Source organism: Bufo gargarizans, chromosome 5, assembly GCF_014858855.1.
Source record: "Bufo gargarizans isolate SCDJY-AF-19 chromosome 5, ASM1485885v1, whole genome shotgun sequence".
Lineage (NCBI taxonomy): Eukaryota > Metazoa > Chordata > Amphibia > Anura > Bufonidae > Bufo > Bufo gargarizans.
The window spans coordinates 74,875,110-74,900,620 of NC_058084.1; the positions used below are offsets into that span (position 1 = coordinate 74,875,110).

A 25,511-nucleotide genomic window follows, 5' to 3' on the forward strand; every position below is an offset into this window, starting at 1 on the left:
CAGCAGGGGGTGATTAGAGTCTGTGGTCTCCAAAGGGCTACAGGAACGACCATATATGGACGTCCTGTTTCCTGATTAAATGTGGCCCTCATTAGATGTGGTTAATTTTTTCTAAACTGACAGTCATTTTTTTAAATAATATCCGGACGGGGACATGACATCGCGTCACAGAGGCCTCTACATAACTTTGGCGATTGGTTCCGGCGGCCGCGCAACATGGTTTAAACTACGAAATCTCCCTTGCTGGCGTAGTTTAAGACCATTTTCTACGCCATAAACTGGCATAGAAAATGGTAAATGAGATGGGCCCGCCCATGCCGCGCCCCATTTTCCACCACCTTGGAAAAGTGTCGTGAATTGGAAAAAGTCCCGGATTCTGCTGCAAAATCCCTTTGTGACAAACTCTGCCTGTTAAATACGCTAAAAAGTGGCATATATTTCTTAATAAATTACCCCCCCTGTTCTTTTTCCTTAAAAAAACATTAGTCCAATTGCAGTGTCCCACTGAAGAGAAGCTATACACTGCAAAAGGGGTTAAAATGTATTTTTGCGTGGTATATACTGTACATTTACTGTATAAGGCTATTTTCACACTAGCGTTTTCATTTCCGCTATTGAGATCCGTCATAGGATCTCAATAGCGGAAGAAAACACTTCCGTTTTGTCCCCATTCATTGTAAAAGGGGACAAAACTGAACTAAACAAAATGGGATGCTCCAAAATGCATTCCGTTCCGTTTGGTTGCGTCCCCATCGCAGACAGACTAACACTGCAAGCAGCGTTTTTCTGTCCATGATGTGGTGCGGAGCAAGACAGATCCGTCATGACACATAATGTAAGTCAATGGGAACGGATCAGTTTTCTCTAACACAATAGAAAACGGATCCGACCCCCTTTGACTTTCAATGGTGTTTATGATGGCTTTATAAGACATAATACAACCGGATCTGTTCATGATGGATGCATGCGGTTGTATTATTGTAATGGAAGCGTTTTTGCAGATACATGACGGATCCGCAAAAAACGCTAGTGTGAAAGTAGCCTTAGTTGTATGCAAGGTGTATTAACATCCACCACTAGATGGGGCTGGTGTCACCCTTTCTATATAGAGAGGAGGAGTATTCTAGAAACATGCCAGTCTAGTCTAGTGTCTGAGTCAGTGTGTCAGTCTAAGAGCAAGGAAAGAGAGAGCACAAGCTGAAAGTAAAGCCAGTCCTGGTCAGATACCAGCCACAGCAAGGCCAGAAAATAACTTTGCACAGTCCAAAATCATGCCAGATGTGGAAGAGGAGAATTGCTGTCTGAAAAGGACCACTGTCTCCATAGCCTTGTATCAAGGAGTTTAAGGACTTGGACATATACTTGAGTAGCAGATTGATCACCTGCATGAGAAAATATCCCCATCCCGCAGAGGACATTATGGAATCGTACACTGTAAGTATGGCAACCTATAATAAAGGTACAGAGCATGGTCTGACTTTAGGGTCCATCCCGTGGTTGCATTATAGAAAGTGTTACACCTCATGCCTGGATGCTTGTGCAAGATTCAGCCAGTGAAGTGCAGTGTGAGGAGAATAGCTTTAAAGGTTTTTTTTCAAGATTTTCATACTGATGACCTATCCTCATGATAGGTCACAAGCTTCTGATCAGTGGGGGTCCAACACTTGGGACCCCCGCCGATCAGCTATTTGAGAAGGCTCCCGTGAGTGCCGCGCCCTTCTCTCTGCTTGTCTAGGCCAATGACGAGATGTTCATGTGTCACGTGGCCTAGGAGCAGCTCAGTCTCATTCAAGTGAATGGGTCTAAGCATGATACCAAGCACAGCCACTATACAACTCACAGAAGCGCCACTGCCTTCTCAAAACAGCTGATGTCCTATCCAAAGGATAGGTCATCAGTACAAAAATCCCAGAAAACCCTTTTAAAGAGACATTGTGACCTATTAACTACCTTTGCAGCTATGAAATCTGTAAGAACTGTGTAAAGTGCATTGTGTGACATCTGCCAGCCCGTGCATGCTGAGAACTGTTACTGATGTGTTCAAAGAGGACTTTTCACAGATTCTGAGATTACAATATTAATACCTGGCACTGTACGGCATGTTTAGGTGATGTGATATCGCTATTTTTTTCAGATATGCTGCTCCATTGCAGTGCTGTGCCCCCCGTTCTCTTTTGCTGCCCTGTATGCTAATCAATAGCATAGGAACAGGGAGGAGGAGACGGACACTTTTCTCTGTGGGCATCTCCTTGTCCCTGGCTGTGAGCTGTTCAATCACAGTGGCCACTGGCTTCACCCAAGAAAGCCGGACTTACCAGCCACGCTCCCAACTGATAAACCACGCCCGCATAAGTGAAGCCACGCCCCCACCCATCGCCAGCAGGGGAAAATATGGGGGGGGGGGGTAGAGGGAAGAAATTTCTGAGAGGAGGTGGAGACACAGAGAATATATGAGCTAAACACTCTTGTGCCGGGAGGACTGAACTCAGAATTCAAATTATTCGGATTCTTATGAGATAGGGGGGGGCCCGCGGCGGGGGTCGGGATCCTTCCCAGTGATTTTACTTCTGGGGGGGTCCGGTCCTCCGCGGCGGACCTCCACCGGTCATTCGGTCTCACTATCCGACACATCACGTATGCGCTCTGTGGATCCACAATACCATCCTTCTTACATGTAAATTTGACTATGTTAATAACAACACATATATGTTTAACATCAGAAATAACTATGTGCCCCTACCTCCATAAAAAACTATACAATACACCAAGTTAACAGATGTGAAGAAAAACTTAATTGGAGAATATTTGAGAAAACTTACAACAAAAATAAGCAAAAAATGACATCCCAAGGATGTAATGAAGGTTAATAAAAATATCGTATCTAGAAAGACACTATATATATTTTTTTGTCTGTTTTATTCTTTTATGAATTTTTAGATATATATTAAAAAAAAATTTTTATTCCTATATAAATATTTTATAATACTGTTGATGTACATGTAAATGGAATTTATTTGGTATAAAGAAAGTTCGGGTGGAAATTTACAATTACACGGTTATGGGGGATAACCTCAATCCTTTCCAAAACCGCATGAATACCGCAGATGAGATTGCGGTAAAAAGAAAATACCATACAAAGCCGAACAGGGTGTAATAAACTTGCGCAGACTTGGGAGTCTGTCCCACACCAATCAAACATCTTCTAGCCAGCAAGTAGCACAGTAAGTGTGCCATAAAGTTCAATATAAGAGTATATATGTGAATAAAGGACTGACGCCGAAGATAAATATTCTCTTGATAAATAGGTGTTTTTCGGGGCCATACCAGGTTTTGAAAAAAGAAACCAACCCACCCAGCTGATGAGCGTCATCTAATCAGTAAAGACTTTATAAGGAGATTCAGAAGGGGGAGGCATTACCACTGAGGAAGGGGTAACAATAGACCCCGAAACGCGTTTGGTGCCAGGACCCCCGTTACACTTGGACGCCTTGGACTACTACACCGCTGCTATCGGAACCTTTGCTGTCGCAACAACAGCCTTGACGCGCACTCTCTGGGAGTGGATTTCAAAATCTAAACACGCTCACCAGCACAACGAGTGTAGCGCAAGAAAAGGAGGCTGTGAAAACTATCTAAGCGCCGGCTCTTTCTCCTACGGAGCGACTCTAGAGAAACAGCAGGGGAACCGCGGACTGCCGGAGAAATCTCTGATCCAAAGGACTTCCACAACAGCGGAGCTTAATGCTGTAGTGTAACAGTGAGTAAAAGCGGGACGCCGCTCAATACAATCACTGCACCAACATTTGATTGCAACAACTTGTTCTTGCGGAATTATATACAAAGTCTTTCTCCCTAAGGACACATATTTCAAGGATTGATCTATACCCCGAACACCCAGAGGCCATTTCATTCTATTTTAAATATATAGATTTTAATTGGTACCAATAGGTGGAGGAATCTATTTTTATTGTTATTGTATGTATTTTTATGCTTAATGTATTGAAGTGTATATGGTGCATTTTATTAAACTATTAGGTTCCATTAGTTAGAGAGTGCCCAGTATCTTTTTATTATTGATTTTCTATTTCAAAGGAAGGGTGATATCCTTTTTACTGAGAGCACCTCCTGTGTCAGTACCAGTCCAGTGCGCCACTTCTCTTTTCTAGTAGGGAATTACGTTGAGAACCATCACGACTGCCTTTTCTTTGACAGTACTTGGGTCATATTTTTGCAAAGAAGGTAAAAATCACTGCCGATCCATGGCCTGAATGTTCCGCTGTAACCCTTTTATTCCATCAGGTATGCCCCCAGGCAGCCTCAGGGGTTATCACCCGATGTCTACCACCGGGTTCGGGAGTTTCTCCCGGACCCAGACTCAATAACCAGTGTTCACTTTAGTCAACCAGGTGATTGGGTCATGCTAAAAAAAATCTGAGGACGAGACTAGAGACGAGATATCTTGGGCCATTCCAGGTGCTGCTGATGACGCCAACCTCTCTGAAGTTCGAAGGACGAGACAACTGGATCCACACCACACTGCAAGAAGCTGCTCAACTAAGTCAAAGAATGCAGAGTATCACTTTTGTTTATTTGTTACAAGGAGGCATTTGTTGATAGCACATAACGATACATTCCTAGAGGGTAATATCAGCTATAGGTTTAATATTAGCTCTGGCTCCTGCTCCTCGCTTGTTAATCCTGTATGGGTGTCTGGGCAGCTAGGCGGCCCGTAGATGTGGTAAAGGGCATAAGTTTGTGGGATCCTCCAGTTGTGAGGAAGGATAGACGGTTATGCCTGGCTAGCAGACACCATTGACAAGGGTCAGGCCCATACTGATAGGAACAGGGCAGAGGCGGAGCTATGACTAGTGAGGGTCAGAATCATTTTTAAAGCTTTGGGAGGTCTTGGGGCTCACTGGTTTTCCATTGGATCTGGGCGAAAGGAAATAGGACATGTACTTATGTTTTCTTGTTTCCATTCCTTCTATATGCCGGAGTGAGATGTTCCTGATGTCTAATCAACTGAGTTACCGAAGCCCGAACAGACAAGACGCCCTGAAGACCAAACCATGGACCAGATGCAGAGGATCCCAAACCAGCCTAAGTCACCTCCCGAAGAAAAGAAGCTACGTGTCAAGATTGACTTTCTGTTTTCCATCATCTGTTTTGTTTTATGGATTCAGAACTTTTCCTAGACAAGACTGTTTTTTTTTCAAAGAAGAAGATCGAGATTCGTCGAGGGACACTGGGGAGCATATGACAAAGAGGAGGGACTGTTGTGGAAATTTTATTAGGATGTGTATTTAATATATTGTGTATTGTCATCATGTCTCTCAGTGTCAGGGTAAACCATTGGAGTGGATATCTTCCCGTATGTCCTGTCACAGCTGCTGGGCGCAGAGGTCTCTGTCTGCGAATGGTCCATGTGCTAAGCACTGGGCTGTGGGCCGGGGAAGACTGATGTGTTCAGCAGAGCAGTGTTTTGTTGGCTGATGTATGGACGCCAGCTAGGGCCCCCGCGCAAGACGCGGATTTATTGGCTTGGCGTGGATGCATTTGTTAAGAGAACAATATATGAAAGGAATGTGCGTTTGTTGTCTCTAGTGCGCCTGATCAGCCGCTGGAGATAATGATGTTGTCCTGTAAATAAACATGCATGAGGATCATAGTAATTTTATCTGGCATTGATCACTGAGCAAGGCTGGATAAAATTAGCTCCTCCTTTTACCCATTCCATTCTAGCTTCTATAAGAACTGCAGGAGAAGCTCTTTCCCTCCAACTTCCACCTTAATGTTCGTGACCTGAAAGTCACTATGAGAGGTGAGACAGATAAAGACAATAGTGCTGCCAGTGGGGGATGGGTTTTCAGGGGATAATACTGCCAGGAGGATCTAGCAGATTGAGTCTCCAGCTGTCAGGGACCCTGAGGAGAAGACAGAAGTGCTTTGTTACCACTTTGGCCTTCACTTTTGCTCGGTGCATAGAGCTCAATGAGCGATACAGTATTTGGTGAATGGAAGAAGCAGCTATATTGCCTTCCTCAGTTGACCTGGCTATCACGTGTCAGAGGTTATGGGGGTGCTTGTTTAAATACAGGTTTTGGAAATAATATATGCATCATATTGTATAGATTATAAAGGATTTATTTGTGTGAATCAGAGACGGGTAGATGACTGTATGTGTATATACTTCATTAGTATGTATCTAGCTCCTTTTGTCTTATTCTGATTCTCACAGATGAAGGTCTTGGAATATCCTGTATCTCTTACATATGCTGATTGGTAAAGAACTAAAAGGTACCCAAAATGTGTGAATAGGAGAAAAGTGTCCTAAAAGGCTAAAATAACTGGTTGACCAAGATTCTGTTTCTGGGAGGGCCCACAGACTCCCGGAAAACCGATATGGGGCGTTGACAAGGAGTGGGGTTTATAGCTTTCAAGGGATAAAAGATCCATGCTTTGGGAATATGGGGAAGCAGGAGGAGGAGGCTGGAAGGAACTGGGGGAGCTGGAAGGAAGAGAGGACTGGAGAGGGCAGAGGAGAGACGAGGAACGGAGGTCCATGTGTGGTAACTATAAACTGTAAGGAATTTTAATGTTGAGTTATAGGGGTTGTCCAAGGTATTTTTATTGATGACCTATCCTCAGGATAGGTCATGAATATCAGATTGGCAGGGGTCCAACATCCGGCACCCCTGCCGATCAGCTGTTTGAAGAGAAGGAGCACGCCGTGCAAGTGCTGCCTCCTCTTCATTGTTTAACTGGTCACCGCTGGGAATGCGAGCAGGTAAACAATGAAGAGGAGGCATCGCTGGCACGGCACGCGCCTTCTCTTCAAACAGCTGATTGGCAGTGGTACCAAGTGTTTAATCCCCGCCGATCTGATATTGATGACCTATCCTGAGTATAGGTCATCAATATGAACAGCCTGAACAACCCCTTTAAAGCAGCATTAAATTTTATCCTCAAATTGTTAGTAATTATAATTATTGTTATGTGTGTATACGCCTCTCTGGTTGTAATCTCTCTATGTAATATTTATTTCTTTTTGTTCCAGTGTAACTCCATATATACTCATCAATAATAATAATTTTCCACACTATACAATATACCTTTTTTAAATGCCCACTCTTGTGTCTCATTTATTGTATCCAACCTTCGATTCAGACCCAGTAAGAGGGTGTATTATATATAGTATATATTTAATATATATTTATAAATAATAATTTCTCACACTTGGCTTGCCCTGGGAGCTGGTAACCTCTGTTAGGCCACTGGAACCCAGCATAAATAACAATATATATATACAGTCGTGGCCAAAAGTTTTGAGAATGACACAAATATTCGTTTTCACAAAATTTGCTGCTAAACTGCTTTTAGATTTTTGTTTTAGTTGTTTCTGTGATGTAGTGAAATATAATTACACGCACTTCATATGTTTCCAAGGCTTTTATCGACAATTACATGACATTTATGCAAAGAGTCAGTATTTGCAGTGTTGGCCCTTCTTTTTCAGGTCCTCTGCAATTCGACTGGGCATGCTCTCAATCAACTTCTGGGCCAATTCCCGACTGATAGCAACCCATTCTTTCATAATCACTTCTTGGAGTTTGTCAGAATTAGTGGGCTTTTGTTTGTCCACCAGCCTCTTAAAGGATTGACCACAAGTTCTCAATGGGATTAAGATCTGGGGAGTTTCCAGGCCATGGACCCAAAATGTCAACGTTTTGGTCCCCGAGCCACTTAGTTATCACTTTTGCCTTATGGCACGGTGCTCCATCGTGCTGGAAAATGCATTGTTCTTCACCAAACTGTTGTTGGATTGTTGGAAGAAGTTGCTGTTGGAGCGTGTTTTGGTACCATTCTTTATTCATGGCTGTGTTTTTGGGCAAAATTGTGAGTGAGTTACTCCCTTGGATGAAAAGCAACCCAACACATAAATGGTCTCAGGATGCTTTACTGTTGGCATGACACAGGACTGATGGTAGCGCTCACCTTTTCTTCTCCGGACAAGCCTTTTTCCTGATGCCCCAAACAATCGGAAAGAGGCTTCATCGGAGAATATGACTTTGCCCCAGTCCTCAGCAGTCCATTCACCATATTTTCTGCAGAAGATCAATCTGTCCCTGATGTTTTTTTTGGAGAGAAGTGGCTTCTTTGCTGCCCTTCTTGACACCAGGCCATCTTCCAAAAGTCTTCGCCTCACTGTGCGTGCAGATGCGCTCACACCTGCCTGCTGCCATTCCTGAGCAAGCTCTGCACTGGTGGCACTCCGATCCCGCAGCTAAATCCTCTTTAGGAGACGATCCTGGCGCTTGCTGGACTTTCTTGGACGCCCTGAAGCCTTCTTAACAAGAATTGAACCTCTTTCCTTGAAGTTCTTGATGATCCTATAAATTGTTGATTGAGGTGCAATCTTAGTAGCCACAATATGCCTGTGAAGCCATTTTTATGCAATGCAATGATGGCTGAAATGGTCTCAGCAGGTCCTTTAATGACAGCAATGAAATGTAGTGGAAAGTTTTTTGGGGGATTAAGTTAATTTTCATGGCAAAGAAGGACTATGCAATTCATCTGATCACTCTCCATAACATTCTGGAGTATATGCAAATTGCTATTATAAAAACTTAAGCAGCAACTTTTCCAATTTTCAATATTTATGTAATTCTCAAAACTTTTGGCCATGACTGTATATATACTTACACATACATAGAACATATACATATATATACACACATTAAACATGCAGATGGCCAATCTGTCTCAGAGGTGTGGTGGAGAAGCAATATAACCCAAACCATGTGCAGTAAAGTCTAAGGCTACTTTCACACTCGCGTTTGGAGCAGATCCGTCATGGATCTGCACCAACGGTTCCGTTCAGATAATACAAACGTCTGCATCCGTTCAGAACGGATCAGTTTGTATTATCTTTAACATAGCCAAGATGGATCCGTCCTGAAACCCATTGAAAGTCAATGGAGGACGGATCCATTTTCAATTGTGCCAGATTGTGTCATAGAAAACTGATCCGTCCCCATTGACTTACATTGTGTGTCAGATGGGGACAGAAAACGCTGCAAGCGGAATGGAGACGGAACAGAGGCAAACTGATGCATTCTGAGCGGATCCTTTTCCATTCAGAATGCATTAGGGCAAAACTGATCTGTTTTGAACCGCTTGTGAGAGCCCTGAATGGATCTCACAAACAGAAAGCCAAAACGCCAGTGTGAAAGTAGCCTATTGTTGTGAGAGCGATCTATCCCTTGTAAGACCTCTATGCCTAGCCTGCATAAGCAGATATAATTACTGTGGACAATCCTCATCAGATAGCTGAACTGAACAATATTGTGTTCATCCACAAAGGTGCTTTATTCTGCACATCAGACAACAGGATACAGAAGAATTAATGGATCTCAGTATTATGTGGTCAAAAGATGATACTTTCTTTAGCGTACCATGCAGAATACATGTGTCCCTGTTACATAAGGTTGTTAGCTGCATCCATAACACAGGAAGTGCTGTACTCCAGAAAAAGGGTGGAGCATTGCAAAGGAAATGAGTCATAGATCTCAGGGAAGGGAACATGAAAAACAAGTGCATTACCAAAAGTATATAACTAACCATAGAAATATTAATAGAAAATGGTACAAAGAATAAACTATATAAATTCCCATCTACATTAATGTAAATATCAACTGTGTAGCAGGATACTCCCCGTCTGAAATTGTAAATGTCACTATTTATACTATAAGGGTAGTTATACAATTGCAAATAAACAATTTGCTTTGATGTCTGAAGATCTGAAAGACATAAAGAGAACATGCATATAATGCAACAACTATAATGTAAGACTTCAAGTTGTATCAATTAAAGTTAAAGACACTTCCTTCTTGAAGTCACAGGTAGGATCACGCAGCATACGCAAGCAAGTTCATTCTCCAAAGAGCAAGAGCACAATAAGTTCCGTGATAGGTCTGATGAAAGTCTTTACAGTCCCTTGTCTTGCAACTTTAACCTCCACCTTGCGTACCTTACCGTCATCACTAGGAATGCTTTTCACTAAGTCCCATAGGCCATTCAATTCTTTTGGCTTGCTGGTCCTTGAGCAGAAGGAGATCTCCAACTTGTATGTTAGGGTTTAGGTGTTGCCATTTCCTGCGTCATTGCAGAGTAGAAAGATACTCCATCTTCCAACGATTCCAGAAGCAGTTGGCTCGCTTCCACTGGTCATAGCACAGATTTCCTGCTTTAAAGTTTCCAGGTGGAACAGAAACAGATCCAAGCTTCTGGGTAAGCATGGTAGCTAGGGTAAGGATAGTTGGGGTCTCTGGATCTGTAGACACTGGAACAAGTGGTCTTGAATTGATTATGGCAGATGCTTCTGCCAGGAAGGTGGTTAGAACCTCGTGGGTTTGATTAGAGGAGTCTCTCACCTTGAGGTATGCAACAGCCGCTATGGCCTCAGTAGATGCATGTGAGAAGATGTGAAGCTCTTTTCTCTTAATTGTAGCAAGGGAAGCTGAGGTGTAGCAGCGTGGTATACAGATTTCCTCTAAGGCATGTAGAGATTGCTTCCAGGACTCCCACTTTGAAAGCTTGTCTGATGGCAGTGGAGCGTCCCAATCTTTAATGGGCTCTGAGAACTGTCTAAGTAAGCCTTTACCTTGTATGGTGATGGGAGCCACAAATCCCAGTGGATCGTATAGGCTGTTCAACACTGACAGAACACCACGCTTGGTAAATGGCTTGTCTGCAGAACTGACTTGAAAGCCGAAGGTGTCTTTTAATAAGACCCATCGTAGCCCCAGACTTCTCTGTACAGGTGGCATGTCCATTCCCAGATTTGTCTTTAAACCCTGTGGCATAGTCGCCAGGTTGAAAGGCTTTCATAACGGCAACACTATTTGAGGCAATCTTGTGTAGTCTGAGGTTAGCCTCTGAAACCATACCTTGTCTCCTTTGGAGCGGGTCTATGGTTTCTTCATCTGTAGGTAAAGACTTAAAGGGTTTCTGAAATAATTCAGCGGGCATCCTGTCACAACGCCGGGGGGGACATGTGCCCCCCCCCCCCCCCGTTTCGGCGAAGGCAGCAAACCACAGGTTTCCGGTCCATTCGAGTCTCCGGTGACCCGATGAACCGGAAAAGGACGGTGATCGGTGGTGTGATTACACACCACCAATCACAGTCCGAGCATTTGGGGGCGGCGGTGCTGTCCTCGGTGCTGATTGCTGCGGGGAGAGAGGCTGGAGATTCAAACTCCCGGCGCTCCTCTCTCTGCTGCTGCTCCTGCACTGTGAGGACCGTTCTGCACCAGCTCCTGTGACCCCCCCGTCGGCACCCATCACCCTCCTGCACCCATCACCCTCCAGGTAGGTTAGGGTCAGTGAGGGAGAGGCACGATTAGGCAGGGATAAAAGGGAGAGTTAGGGGAATTTTTTTCTTTTTTACTGATTCAGTGTTTCTGGTGGTTGGGGTCCACAGCACTTAGCTGTGAGACCCTAGACCCACCCAGGAGTTCTGCCACTTGCCTCCCCCCACCTCCACCCCCCCCCCCCCCCACCACCACTTTTCTTTTTTTTTTTTGCATGCGCTGACTGTGGCTGGCACTCTTAGCGTCCGGCCACTGTTAGCGCATCGACCGCCCCACCACTGATCAGCGTTGTACCGCTGGTCAGCAAGTTTGAACTTTTTTTTTTTCCAACACTTGTCCATATTTTTTTTTTACTTTAGCTTTTTAGTACGTGAACACCCGTGCCCCCACACACACGCACATACAATAAAGTTTTACACGCACGCACATACACACACACATACCCATGGCCCGCCGGATGTTCTCGGTGGAGGAGGCATATGCCCATATGCTCTCCAACTCCAAGAGCCCCAGTGAGGATGGGGATGACCCCACGTTCCTCTTGTCGTCCGCATCCTCCTCATCATCATTTGATGACGATTAGCCCCCAAGGCGGCGGTGCCAGGGGCCCCATATGCTAGGGACCCTGTGGCCCCCTACCAGTGAACTTAGCTGGTCCCCCCCAGTGAATTTTGAGCCAGAGATTACGGATTTTGTTGGCAATCCAGGAATCCAGATTCCCACAGTGGGCTTCACTGAAATTGACTTTTTTAGTTTTTTTTTTCAGTGACCCATTTGGGAATCTGATGGTGGAGCAGACGAACCTGTACGCCCAACAGTTCATTTCTCAGCACCCGGGCTACTTTTTGGCTAGACCCGGTGGCTGGACACCAGTCAGTGCAGCCGAGGTGAGGACGTTTTGGGGCCTCGTGCTGCACATGGGTCTAGTGCAAAAACCAAGTGTCAGGCAATACTGGAGTGGGGACGTCCTCTACCAGACCCCACTCTACAGTATGGCCATGACACGCCCCCGGTTTGAGGCCATCCGGAAATGCCTGCATTATGCAAATAATGCAGCATGTTCCCCCCAAGGTGATCCTGCCTATGACCGTCTGTATAAGATACGGCCGATTGTCGTATTGAACCCCCAGAATGTCCCCCCACTCTGGGTGTTAGCGGGAAACTCGTGTGGAAGCTTATGCACCCACTGCTAGATAAGGGTTACCACTTGTACGTGGATAACTTTTATACTAGCATTCCCTTGTTCAGGTCCCTTGCAGCCAGATCCACGTCCGCTTGTGGGACCGTGCGGAAAAATCAGCGTGGCCTCCCTGCCCACCCCATCCCCAGGGGTAAGACCCGTGCCCTTACCAGTGGAAACCTGTTGCTGGTCAGGTATAAGGACAAGAGGGATGTCCTTATACTGTCCACAATCCATGGTAACAGCACCACCCCCATCTCTATGCGAGGTACCACGGCAATGGTCCTCAAGGCCGATTGTATCGTCAACTACAATCGGTATATGGGAGGAGTTGATTTCTCTGATCAAGTCCTCAAGCCATATAATGCCATGTGCAAAACCCGGGCATGGTACAAAAAAGTTGCGGTCTACTTGGTACAGGTTGCCTTGTACAACGCTTTTGTACTATCCCGAAGCGCTGGCAGCACAGGGACATTCCTCCAATTCTATAAAGGCAGTCCTCAAGGACCTGATTTTTTCAGACCGGGAAAGAGCAGGCTGGTGTACCTTGGGAATTAGAGGCGCCTGGATCATCCCTGGCCAACATTTTCCAGGTGTGGGCCCCCATACTGGAAAGAAGGGATGAACCCAAAAAAGATGCAGAGTGTGTCACAGGAGGGTGATACGGAAGGACACCACCACTCAATGTGACACTTGCCCCGATCATCCGGGCCTCTGCGTTATCGATTGCTTTAGGGAGTATCACACTTCCATGGAGTACTACATTTTTATAATATAAATATAGGTCCCCTAGAGAACCTAAAAAACTATGTCTCTCAGACTTTGGAGACACGGAAACAATTTTTTCCCCCAAAAAATATTAGTTTTAGTGCAGGCATCCTCAAACTGCGGCCCTCCAAATGTTGTAAAACTACAACTCCCAGCATGCCCAGACAACCTACAGCTATCAGCAGGGCATGGTGGGAATTGTAGTTTTACAACATCTGGAGGGCCGCAGTTTGAGGATGCCTGCTTAGTGTCTCCAAAAAGTCTGAGAGCCATACATATTGGGCATCGCCGCATCCATAAAAATCTTCTCTATAAAAATACCCCATAAACTAGCCCCTCGATATAAGCCGTCAAAAAAATCTAATAAAAACTATGTAAAAAAAAAGCCTTTTTTATTGTCACCTTGGATCCCAAAAAGTGTAATAACAAGCCATTAAAAAGTCATATGCACCCCCAAATAGTGCCAATCAAACCGCCATCTCATCCCGCAAAAAATGAGCCCCTACATTAGACAGTCGCCCAACAAAAAAAAAAAACTGTAGCTCCCAGGCTATGGAGATACTAAAATAATTTTATTTGTTTCTTGAATGATAATATAGTGTAAAATCTAAATAAATTTTAAAAAGTAGACATATTAGGTATCTCCGCGTCCATAAGAATCTGCCCTATAAAAATAACATTTAACTTAATCCCCCCGGATGAACAGCGTTAAAAAAATAAATAAAAAACGTGTAAAAAAAAGCAATTTTTTGTCACCTAACATCACAAAAAGTGTAATAGCGAACGATCAAAATGTCATATGCACCCCCAATTAGTGCCAATAAAATCGCCATCTCAACCCGCAAAAAATGAGCCCCTACATTAGATTGTTGGCCAAAAAAAAAAAAAAAAACTGTAGCTCCCAGGCTATGGAGATACTAAAATAATTTTTTGTTAGTTCCTAATATGATAATATAGTGTAAAATCTAAATACATTTTAAAATGCAGACATATTAGGTATCGCCGCGTCCGTAAAAATCTGCCCTATAAAATAACATTTGACCAAACCCCTCGGATGAACAGCGTTAAAAATATAAGATAAAAACGGTGCCAAAACACCAATTTTTTGGCAAAATTTCCATTTAAATCCTTTTTTTCCGGTAATAAAGCAAGGGTTAACAGCCAAACAAAACTAAATATTTATTGCCCTGATTCTGTAGTTAGCAGAAACACCTCATATGTGGTCGTAAATGGCTATATAGCCACACGGCAGGGCATAGAACAAAGGGAACGCCTACTGGAAAAAATTGATTAAAATTGAACATTTTCCAAAAAATAGAAATTCCAAAATTGTTTCTCCATCTGCCATTAACTCTTGTGGAACCCCTAAAGGGTTAACAAAGTTTTTAAACCCAGATTTGAATACCTTGAGGGGTGTACTTTCTTAGATGGAGTCACTTTTTCGGAATTTCTATTCTAGGGGTGCAACTGGGGCTTGAAGTGGGACATGGTATAAACAAAACCAGTCCTGCAAAATCTGCCTTCCAAAACCCATATGGCGTTCCCCTCTTTCTATGTCCTCCCGTTTGGCCAAACAGTAGTTTAGGACCACATATGGGGTGTTTCTGCAAACTACAGAATCAGGGCAACCCATATTGAGTTTTGTTTGGCTTTTAACCCTTACTTTATTATTGGAAAAAATGGAATAAAATTGAACATTTTTCAAAAAATCTAAATTCTTAAATTTTATGTCCAATTGCCATGAACTCTTGTGGAAGACCTAGAGGGTTAACAAAGTTTGTAAAATCAGTTTTAAATACCTTGAGGGGTGTAGTTTCTAAAATGGGGTCATTTTTGGGTGGTTTCTATTACGTAAGCCTCACAAAGTGACTTCAGACCTGGACTGGTCCATAAAAAGTGGGATTTGGAAAATTTCTGAATTTTTTTTTAAATTTGATTCTAAACTTCTAAGCTATGTAACATCCCCAAAAAATAAAATGGCATTCCCAAAATGATACAACCATGAAGTAGACATATGGGGAATTTAAAGTCATCACAATTTTTGGGGGTATTGCTATGTATTACAGAAGTAGAGAAACTGAAACTTTGAATTTGCTAATTTTTCCAAATTTTGGCAAATTTGGTATCTTTTTATGCCAAAAATTTACTTTTTTGACCCAATTTTAGCAGTGTCATGAAGTACAATATATGACGAAGAAACAATCTCAGAACGGCCTGGGTAAGTAAAGGCGTTTTAAAGTTATTCACACATGACGTGACACTGGTCAGATATTCAAAAAATGACCAAGTCCTTAAAGGGAACCTGTCATGTGGATATTTGATCATAATCTAACTAATTATATACAATCATTAACTACTAAAAAGTGCCTTAGATGTATTCACTTACTGGTGTGACAGATGGTTACCTCATAATATACACACAAAGATGCCGCATGCCACATGCTAATGATTCGAGTCCAGCGTGATGTCATGGAGTCCAGCGTATAGTTAATTCAGAGCTATAGCCACTCCCCTGCCCACCTGCTGTTGATTCCTATGGAAACAAACTGTCATTCAGCAGCAGGTGGGCGGGGAGAGTCAGGAGCTCATGAATATTCATGAGCTGGAGCTTTTCAATACAAGATGTTGGCAGATTGACTGGGTCAATTAAAGAAAGTGATTATTTATGTTGCCCTTAGTTAGGACACCATAAAACTGGTGACAGGTTCCCTTTAAGATGATATAGGGCTGAGTCCTTAAGGGGTTAAACAGGCTGACATTATAGATGTGAAAATGTCACCTGAATTTAACTCTGCATTTATTTTATTTAAGTATGCCCCCGTTTTCGTGTAATTTTAACTTTTATTATATGCAAATGAGCCTCTAGGAGCAGGTTTACACGGCAGACAGGGCCAGCAGGAGAACCAACGCTGGCCTGGCCCTGTCAATCAAGACAGAAGGGCGTGGAAATGAGGTGGGCGAACTGAGCCTCTAGGAGCAAAGCCCCCCCCTGCTCCTAGAGGCTCATTTGCATATAATACAAGTTTAAATTACACGAAAACGGGGGCATACTTAAATGAAAGAAATGCAGAGTTAAATGCGGTATTCAATAATCTCACTTTCCATGTTGTTGTTACGGTGCCACAGAAACCTTAGGAAGTTTCTATGGTCTTTGCGTACAATGAAGCATTGAAACATTTGCTCAATACCAGCAGTTATGGCAACTGTTTCTCTTCTAAACCTCATAAGTACACCTACAAGGTTGTTGGTTAGATTTGGGCCAGTGAGAAGAACATCATTTAGGGATACACCTTGATGCTTGGCACTAGAGTCAAATACTATTCTGATTTGTTTTGGCTTACGTGGATGATACACTCCAAAGAAAGACAAGTACCAGCACTCATCGTGTCTTTGAAGTGGTGGCGCTGGTTCAGCGTGACCATTGTCAAAGATCCCTTTCATAAAAGAGATGAAATGGTCCTTCATTTCAGGCCTGTTCTTTAGTGTTCGTTAAAGGGAGTTGAATCTCGATAAAGCCTGTTCTCGATTGGTTGGGAGTTTGGCCCTTGTAGCACGAAGAGGTAAAGGTGCAACCCAGCTGAGACTCATCCTGGAAGAATTCTTTGTCCATTACTTTGATGAACTCTCTGTCTTCAACTGACAAGGCTATTTTGTTGTCTTCACTTGTAGTACAAAACACTGTGGTACCTAGGTTGTCATCACATAGGACAGGAGTAACATCAGGTACTTGGATGATGTCAAGAGGCTTCTCCTTTACTTCATAATGGTGAGGGCACTGTTTGAAGTGGGATGCACATTCGTTTTCCAGCACGTAAGTCTTGAAGGAGTGAATCTCAGATGACGTACGCATCCTGGCCAAGCATACATTGTCCACTATTACCCAGCCTAGGTCAAGTCTTTGTGCATAAGGGGCATGATCAGGTCCATCACACTGGTCGCGTACTTTGTGTACTCTGAGAATGTCTCTTTGTAGCAGGACTAATATTTCTGCACTCATGTCCATTGCAGGAATCTCATCCACAAGGTGCCTTAAGTGAGGATGGTGATATGCAACTTCTGGAGTAGGAATCTCTTCCCTTTTGTCTTTTATCTGGTCACACTCAACTAATGTTGGTAGGGGTATGCCCTGTCCCTCATTGATATGAAAAACCATGAACCCATCGACCCTTCTGTCGAAGGTCTCTACACGACCAGAACAGGTTCTGAGAGTATACGGTGTGGTGTGACCCTCTATGCCAAAGTGTCATGATAGGTAGGTAAGCGGGGAAATAACCAAACACAGGAAAACAAACAGAACAAATGACTAGGCCCAAAAGCTAGGGAGAAAAGGGTCACCTCCTAGCAATCACTAAATGTTTTCCCTAAACTGCTGTGCCCCTGTGCATACCCTAATGGTGGATATGCACATGCCCTTGTGCCTAAACCTATACACCCTGGGCAAACCCTAAGCTGTAGGGAAAAGGGAAGAGGCAACCTGCTTCTTCAAACCCGGAGGAAGCCCTTAAATGGTCCTCAACCTTCTATAAAAATTCTATGCTTCTTTGTAGTTAGTTTGTAGCAAAGGTGCTTTTCTGGCAGCTTTACCTCACAGGAATGGTATCTTCCAGGAGAAGGATTCTTTCATGGCCTACTTGGCAGCAGCAAACATCAAACAGGTCTTCTCTTTGTCTTGCTTACCAGAACAGGGGAAAATGGGACCATCCCACTATCCAGAAACTATTACTAAGAGCTGCAAGTTAACTATTTCCTACTGATATAGCAAAGTTACAAAAACCACTTGTATCACTGATGGTGCATAGTTAACCATTTCAGTAAACATCCTAGCAACTTTAACAGTAAACAATTTGATTACTTTTGCAGTAAACCATAGCGTTAACCCTTTAGCAGTAAACTAGATAGTAGCACTAAAGCAGCAGCAAATCACTTTTACAGTAGAGACAGCAAACTTGTCAACCTGCTGAAAGATGCTTGGCAAACAGTTGCTGTAGAATATAACATTAGGTGCAAAATATAGACTGCTTTACAAGCCTCTACGCCAAGCTTTGTTGAGGTAGGAATATGGGAGTAGGGGTTTCCATAGTAATAAGGTTGGGAAACAGAATGGTATCTCCCAAATTTAAAGGACATGTCCCACCATAGCATTTTATCCCCTATCCAATCATGAAATTAGGGGTCTATGAGACGAAATGGAGTGATGGTCACACACCCTCCAATTATCTCTATGGAAGTAGAGAACATGGCCGAGTGCTGTAAATGGCTTCTCTATAACACTGTCACTTCACTCAGGTGACTCTGGGACCCCTGTTCTTGTGATGGAAGGGGGGGGGGGAAGTATCCATCCCAACAGTCAGAACTCACCAATAAGAATCTTATGACCTATCCCATGGATAGCTTGTTAGGGTGGGGCACGCCCTTTAAGATAATCCATGTGAAACTGTGGATGCATGTTTTATCCCCCAATATCTTATATGGCAAAAATGTGGTTATGTAAAAGAAAAAAATTATCATTTGGCAGACATAAAATTGACTTAAAGTACTGTGCAAAGGTTTTAGGCAGGTGTGGGAAAATACTGGAGAGTAAGGATACTTTCAAAATTAGAAATAATAGTTACATTTATTCTGCAGCAGGACAACAACCCCAAACTTACAGCTAATGCCATTCAGAACTATCTTCAGCATAAAGAACAAGTAGTCCTGGAAGTGATGATATGGCCTCCACAGAGCTTTGATCTCAACATTATCGAGTCTGTCTGAGATTACATGAAGAGACAGAAGGATCTGAGCAAGCCTAAATTCACAGAAAGAGAACTTGGAGATCTGTGGGTAGGTCTCCAAGATGTTTGGAACAACCTCCCTGTCGAATAAAAAAAACTGTCTGTAAAGCCTGTATTACACATGCCAATTTTTTGGCAGATGATCGCTAAAGAACATTTGTATGAACAATTGTTAGCAATCATCTTGTAGTGTAATACTTTCGCCGATTGCCCGATGAACGATGAAACGGTCATTGTTCAGGCAATCCAAATCTTTTGACATGTTAAAAAATTATTGTATATACAGCATGGGGACGAGCGATGGCATAGCTGCAGAGGAGATAGCTGCATGTAATAGCAGTGGTCTCCTCCGCTGGCGAGCAGGCGATTGCCTGGAGGGAACGCTTCCCTCCCGACAATCGTCTGCCACATCAGGCTGTGTAATACAGCCATTAGCGTACCTGGAAGAAATGATGCAGTTTTGAAGGCAAACACCATACATTGATTTGATTTAGGTTTCTTTTGTTCATTCACTTTGCATTTTGTTTAACTGATAAAAATAAACTATTATAACTATTATAACACTTCTAATTTTGAAAGCGTTCTTACTTTACTCACACTTTTGCACAGTGCTGTATGTTTCTACATTTTATTTATACAAATTGCATTGCCCACATCCCAAGATTTCATCAGTTTGCGTTGTTAAAAGTTAATAATGATTGATGTTACACTGAGACGGCTTGTCTCACGTTTAGCACGTTTATCTCAATGACACCCTTGTATAATATCAAGATGAACTTATAAATGTTCTAATCATGTACGTGCTAAGCACCGACGAGATCATCTTCTTGGGTGACAGATTTTCTCACATCATCTCAGCTGATTCGGTTACTGTCAGAATTTCATTGGCCGTGCCTGAATGCAGTTGGCATTGTGATGCATCCTTGTGATCAGATTAGCTTTTCATCTTCTGCTCTTTCTAAATATGAGGTGGGATCATAATATCTTGAATGGCATTCTGTAGGGCAGGAGGGCTTGTTAGTGAACATAACATTGCCATTCCCAGAAGTCCATCCAACACATTTGGGGAGGGGAAGAATCAACCCAGTCCCAGCACAGAGGGTTATAGCAATCTATAAATGACGGCGGAGAAAGTGCAAACAGGCAATCAGTGCTTGTAAACAGAACACACAACACAGTGATGTCACGGATACCCGAGTGGGGATACGGCACTGTCAATGGTGAGTACTAGATATTAGTTAAATATTTGTAGATATTTATTTGTTGTGTTCCACTTTATTTTATGTTATTTATCACAAAAATAAATAGTATCTGTTTTATTTTAAATCCCATAGGTCCAGACACATGGGCAGATTATTTCCCATCTGCCAAAGGACAAAACCAATCGCCTATTGAACTGCACACCCGGTATATTAGGCACGATGCCAGCCTGAAGCCATGGACTGCTTCCTACCGCCCATCCTCTTCTTTGACTATTCTCAATGATGGTACTACAATCAGAGTGATGTTCGATGGTTCATCAGGTGATCTTTTATTACATTCTCTAAAATTATGCTTCCATACTTTCATGCATATGAACTGGTGTCAAGCACTGTACGTATAGAGAGTTTGGATGACCTTTTGTAAGCAATTGAAAAATTGATGCAAAAGGTTTCATCTGAAACAAATTTGGTCTGAAATGTAAGGAAATCGCACACTTTGCCGAAGATTGAGTGAATACCACCAACATGGGATGGGATAAATGCATATTATGCGAAAATTCATGATTCTGAAAACGTAAACAATTTTAATATCTTAATAATAAACAGAGTATGGTGGCTCTCTATCGCCTATAACTATGAGTGGGTGCTGCTAGGCCTGAGTGACTCACCCAGTCACAAATTAAAAATAAATGTAATATATAGAAAGGCTGAGCACTCTCCCAATGGACCACACTGAAACTATTCAAAGATTGTTTGAGTTTATTACACCAATATATAGATCTAAAAATCAACAAAATTACAATAAGACTATAATAAAGATAAAATATTCAATAAAAATACACTATGAATATAATAAAAGAGTTAAACAGATTCAGAGCATAATGAGTAAAATGGTTTACAAAAGCATAATATATCTGGCTTTGATGAAGTATGTCCTGGATATGCAGAAAAAAGATGATGATTTGCAGATAATTCAATGTATAAATATTCGACAGTCAGAGAATATATGATAATATTTTCGGATATATTTTCGAATGTATATTCGCATAAATGTCCAGACTGGAATAGATTATGTGCTTGCGATAATTAGTCAATATCCCCTGTGTGGCAATTTAAAGGAAACACTTACTCTTGCAGACAGCCGTCTGATTATCGCACACGGTGGCGTCCCACGTGGCTAATGGAGTTGAATTTCGGCGGTGTCTGTTACTTGCAGTACAGCAGGAGTAGTGTGAGCGATATAGCCCTCCGTGTAGAGATTCTTTGTGAAAGAAATTGAAGTTGTAGCTCTACTTCATGGGACTGAATGTTCGCTTTATGCCATAAAGTTCCTCAGGGTGAAAGGAATTGATTCAAATTATTAGCATCGGGACGTCCATCAGCTGATATGCGGGTCTTTTGAAACCAGACGCGTTTCGGGGTCTTTTAATATCTTGTGCCATAAAAACACAAAGAGAAAGAGGACATAAGATAGAGAAGGATGCAGAAGGAAACTACGAAGATGCTCTGTAGATCTGGAGATAACCCCAGCCAACCCCATTATGGGTGAACGGATCCATAGTGACATAGCTGGTGAAACTGTAAGAAGTCAGAAAAATGCTTGATGCTGCTTTAGGCTACTTTCACAATAGTGTTTTTGCTGGATCCAGCAGGGCTCAGCAAAAATGCTTCCGTTACTGATAATACAACCGTCTGCATCCTTTATTAATGGATCCGGTTGTATTATCTTTAACATAGCCAAGACGGATCCATCATGAACTCCATTGAAAGTCAATAGGAGACGGATCCGTTTTCTATTGTGTCAGATAGTGTCAGAGTTAAACGGATCCGTCTTCATTGACTTGCATTGTGGGTCTTGCTCCGCATCCCATGACGGTATAAGAAGGCAACCAAACTGAATGGAATGCATTTTGGAGCACTCCGTTCTGTTCAGTTACGTTTTGTCCCCATTGACAATGAATGGGGACAAAACTGAAGCATTTTTTTTCCATTATTGAGACCCTATGACGATGTCAATACCGGAGAATGGAAATGCTAGTGTAAAAGTAGCCTTAGTTAGTAGTATATGGATTTACACCCACTTTATACAAATAGATGCATATGCAGCTCTTATTGCCATTATTGCCATATGGAATGTCACGCCATAGAAAGTGGATAGTAAATGATTAACCCCTTACTATCGCAATTTTTAGGTTTTTTATTTTTGTTTTTCATCCATAACTTACTTTGTCCATTGGCACAGCCATATGATGTTTTATGTTTTTTTTCTGTGGGACGAGTTGTATTTTTTATTGCCACCATTTAATGTTTCATATAACGTACTGAAGAACTGTAACGTAATGTTTCTGAATGGAAATTAAACGCAATTCTATCATTATTCTTTTTCGGGGGGGGGGGCTAACTTTTGACTCTATTTACTGTGTGGAAGACATTACATTATATAATTTATTGTTGTCTTCTACTACTAAAAAAAATCTATATTTTTAAAATTAATACATTTAAATTAAAAAATAATAAATTTCTTTGAGTCGCCATATTCTGAGACTCATATTCTGTCATTGGAGCTTGTCTTTTACAGGGTGAATTGAATATATATTTTTTTATGGTACCCTTTTAGGATACATAGGACTTTTTTTGGGGGGTGAGCAAAGAACAGAAAATCATTGTGTATTTTATTTTTATGGCGTGGTAGGATAAATAACATGATATTTTAACAGCTTGGACTTTTATGGCTGTTGCAATACCAATTATGTTTTTTACTGTTTATTTTTTTTATGATAAATGGAAGGATGGGTATGTGAGGTTGTAGTCCTGGGTCCAAAACATGCCCCTGTGCAAAAAAAAATATGAAAGGGACACTAAGCCAAATTCCTGTTTACAAGTTGTTGAACTTTGAATATATCAAATAATGTGGGAATAGGCGCTAAAACATGACCCCACTTTGGGTCATACACTCTGGACCCTGTGGAGTATTGAGCCCCCCGATGTGTTGGTGGGTTTAGTCTGCGAGACAGATGTAGTGTTCCAGATGGTTGCACTGTTTGGAGACATTTCAGTTTTCACACACGTAGCATCAGTCAGTTGCTGACCGCTATACTGACAGGTGATACCCCTTATTTTTAACCGAACATATAATAAAAACATTATTATTTTGTTTTAGCGCCTATTCCCACATTATTTGGTTTGATTGTGTATATAGGCGTATATTCAGTATACTACTTTAATTTTTTGTTTGAACTTTGAATATATGATTTTTTTTATTGTGAAACATTTTATAAAACCTTTTTGTTTATTGTCACTAAGGGACATGGAAATGTGCTCACATAATCTCTTTTATAATGCACTGGAATACTTCTGTGTTAAAGTGCAATGTGTCTGTCAGAGCTATCCTATTACACCCTGCCTCTGGTTATCCTATTACACCCTGCCTCTGGTTATCCTATTACACCCTGCCTCTAGTTATCCTATTACGCCCTGCCTCTGGTTATCCTATTACGCCCTGCCTCTGGTTATCCTATTAGGCCCTGCCTCTGGTTATCCTATTGCACCCTGCCTCTGGTTATCCTATTACACCCTGCCTCTGGTTATCCTATTACACCCTGCCTCTGGTTATCCTATTACACCCTGCCTCTAGTTATCCTATTACGCCCTGCCTCTGGTTATCCTATTACACCCTGCCTCTAGTTATCCTATTAGGCCCTGCCTCTGGTTATCCTATTGCACCCTGCCTCTGGTTATCCTATTGCACCCTGCCTCTGGTTATCCTATTACACCCTGCCTCTGGTTATCCTATTACACCCTGCCTCTGGTTATCCTATTACACCCTGCCTCTGGTTATCCTATTACGCCCTGCTATAATGACTGCTCAGCACCCCATAATCAGGCTCGCTAACAAAGGGAGCCCTCTTCCTTTGTCTAACCTGTTTGAATCCAAGGTCACTATTAACCACACCATCTATGGAGTTAAATGACCAGGACTGGAGTTATAACCCAGGTATGGAGCTGACTCAGCTCCTGAGCTCGTTCCATACACTCTTAACATCTGTCGTATACAGTGTCTTGTGAAAATATTTACTGCCCTTGATGTTTTTTCTGTTTTGTTATGTTACAACCTGGAATTAACATGGATTTTTGGGGGTTTGTACCTTTTTTTTTTTTTTTTACAAAACATGCCCACCACTTTGAAGGTGCAAATTTTTTATTTATTTTTACTGTGACACAAACAATAAGTAAACAGAGAATTTTAATGTGCATAAGTATTCACCCCCTGAACATCAATATTTTGTGGAGCTTCCTTTTGCTGTGATTACACATGCATGTCTCATGGTATGTCTCTATTGGCTTAGTCCATCTAGACACTGAGACTTTTGCCCATTCTTCCAGGCAAAACTGCTCCAACTCTTTCAAGTTAGATGAGTTGTATTGAAATACAGCAGTCTTCAAGTCACACGACAGATTCTCAGTTGGATTGAGGTATGGACTTTCACAATTCCATGACATTTAAATGTTTCAACTTAAACTCCTCCAGTGTAGCTTTTGCAGTATGTTTAGGGTCATTGTCCTGCTGGAAGATGAAATTCCGTCCCAGTATCCAATCTCTGAAAGAAAAATCAACAGCTCACGATCCTTGTTCACGCTGCAAGGGAAGGGACAATCCCCATATGAAATCCAACGAAAAAATCCCAGTAAGCGTTCTTGTCTTCAATTTGTTATACTCTTTATTTCAACAACAAAATTTACAGGATGCATTTCGGCCCGTCCAGCCTTTCTCAAGTGCAGTTGAGAAGATGCAGTTGAGAAAGGCTGGACGGGCCGAAATGCATCCTGTAAAATTTGTAGTTGAAATAAAGAGTATAACATATTGAAGACAAGAACGCTTACTGGGATTTTTTCGTACAGTGGCGTGCCCAGGGTGTTTGGCACCCGGGGCAGGTCATTTCTCTGATGCCTCTTACATTCAAGGACATCTCCTGTCATGTAGACCTTCTCTTTCCTCTTCTCCTCCGTTAGACCGCCATGAGAAATTCTTTCAGCCGCATCTCATCTCTACAGAGTTTGTAACACAGACACGTTAGATTTCTCAATTTTTCCATCAACCACCCCATCCTGGTGCCCCACAGTGTCATCATGCTGCCACCCCCAATTCTGTGCCCATTGTGCCCCCAATGCCCCAAGTACTATACTGCTGAAAAAATTGTGACCCCAGTAGACATAA

The 25,511-nt window shown here is 42.3% G+C and overlaps 1 protein-coding gene across 1 annotated transcript in view; it reads left to right on the forward strand.

The window, feature by feature from the left end:
* The first annotated feature begins 20,236 nt into the window (after positions 1 to 20,236).
* Positions 20,237 to 25,511, forward strand: part of LOC122938965 (carbonic anhydrase 3-like) — a 30,878-nt gene continuing 25,603 nt past the window's right edge. Inside the window, exons 1-2 of the mRNA XM_044294858.1 lie at positions 20,237 to 20,314; positions 20,429 to 20,617. Coding sequence (XP_044150793.1) covers positions 20,275 to 20,314; positions 20,429 to 20,617 — 229 coding nt within the window. The 5' untranslated portion in view covers positions 20,237 to 20,274. The remainder of the gene's footprint in view (positions 20,315 to 20,428; positions 20,618 to 25,511) is intronic.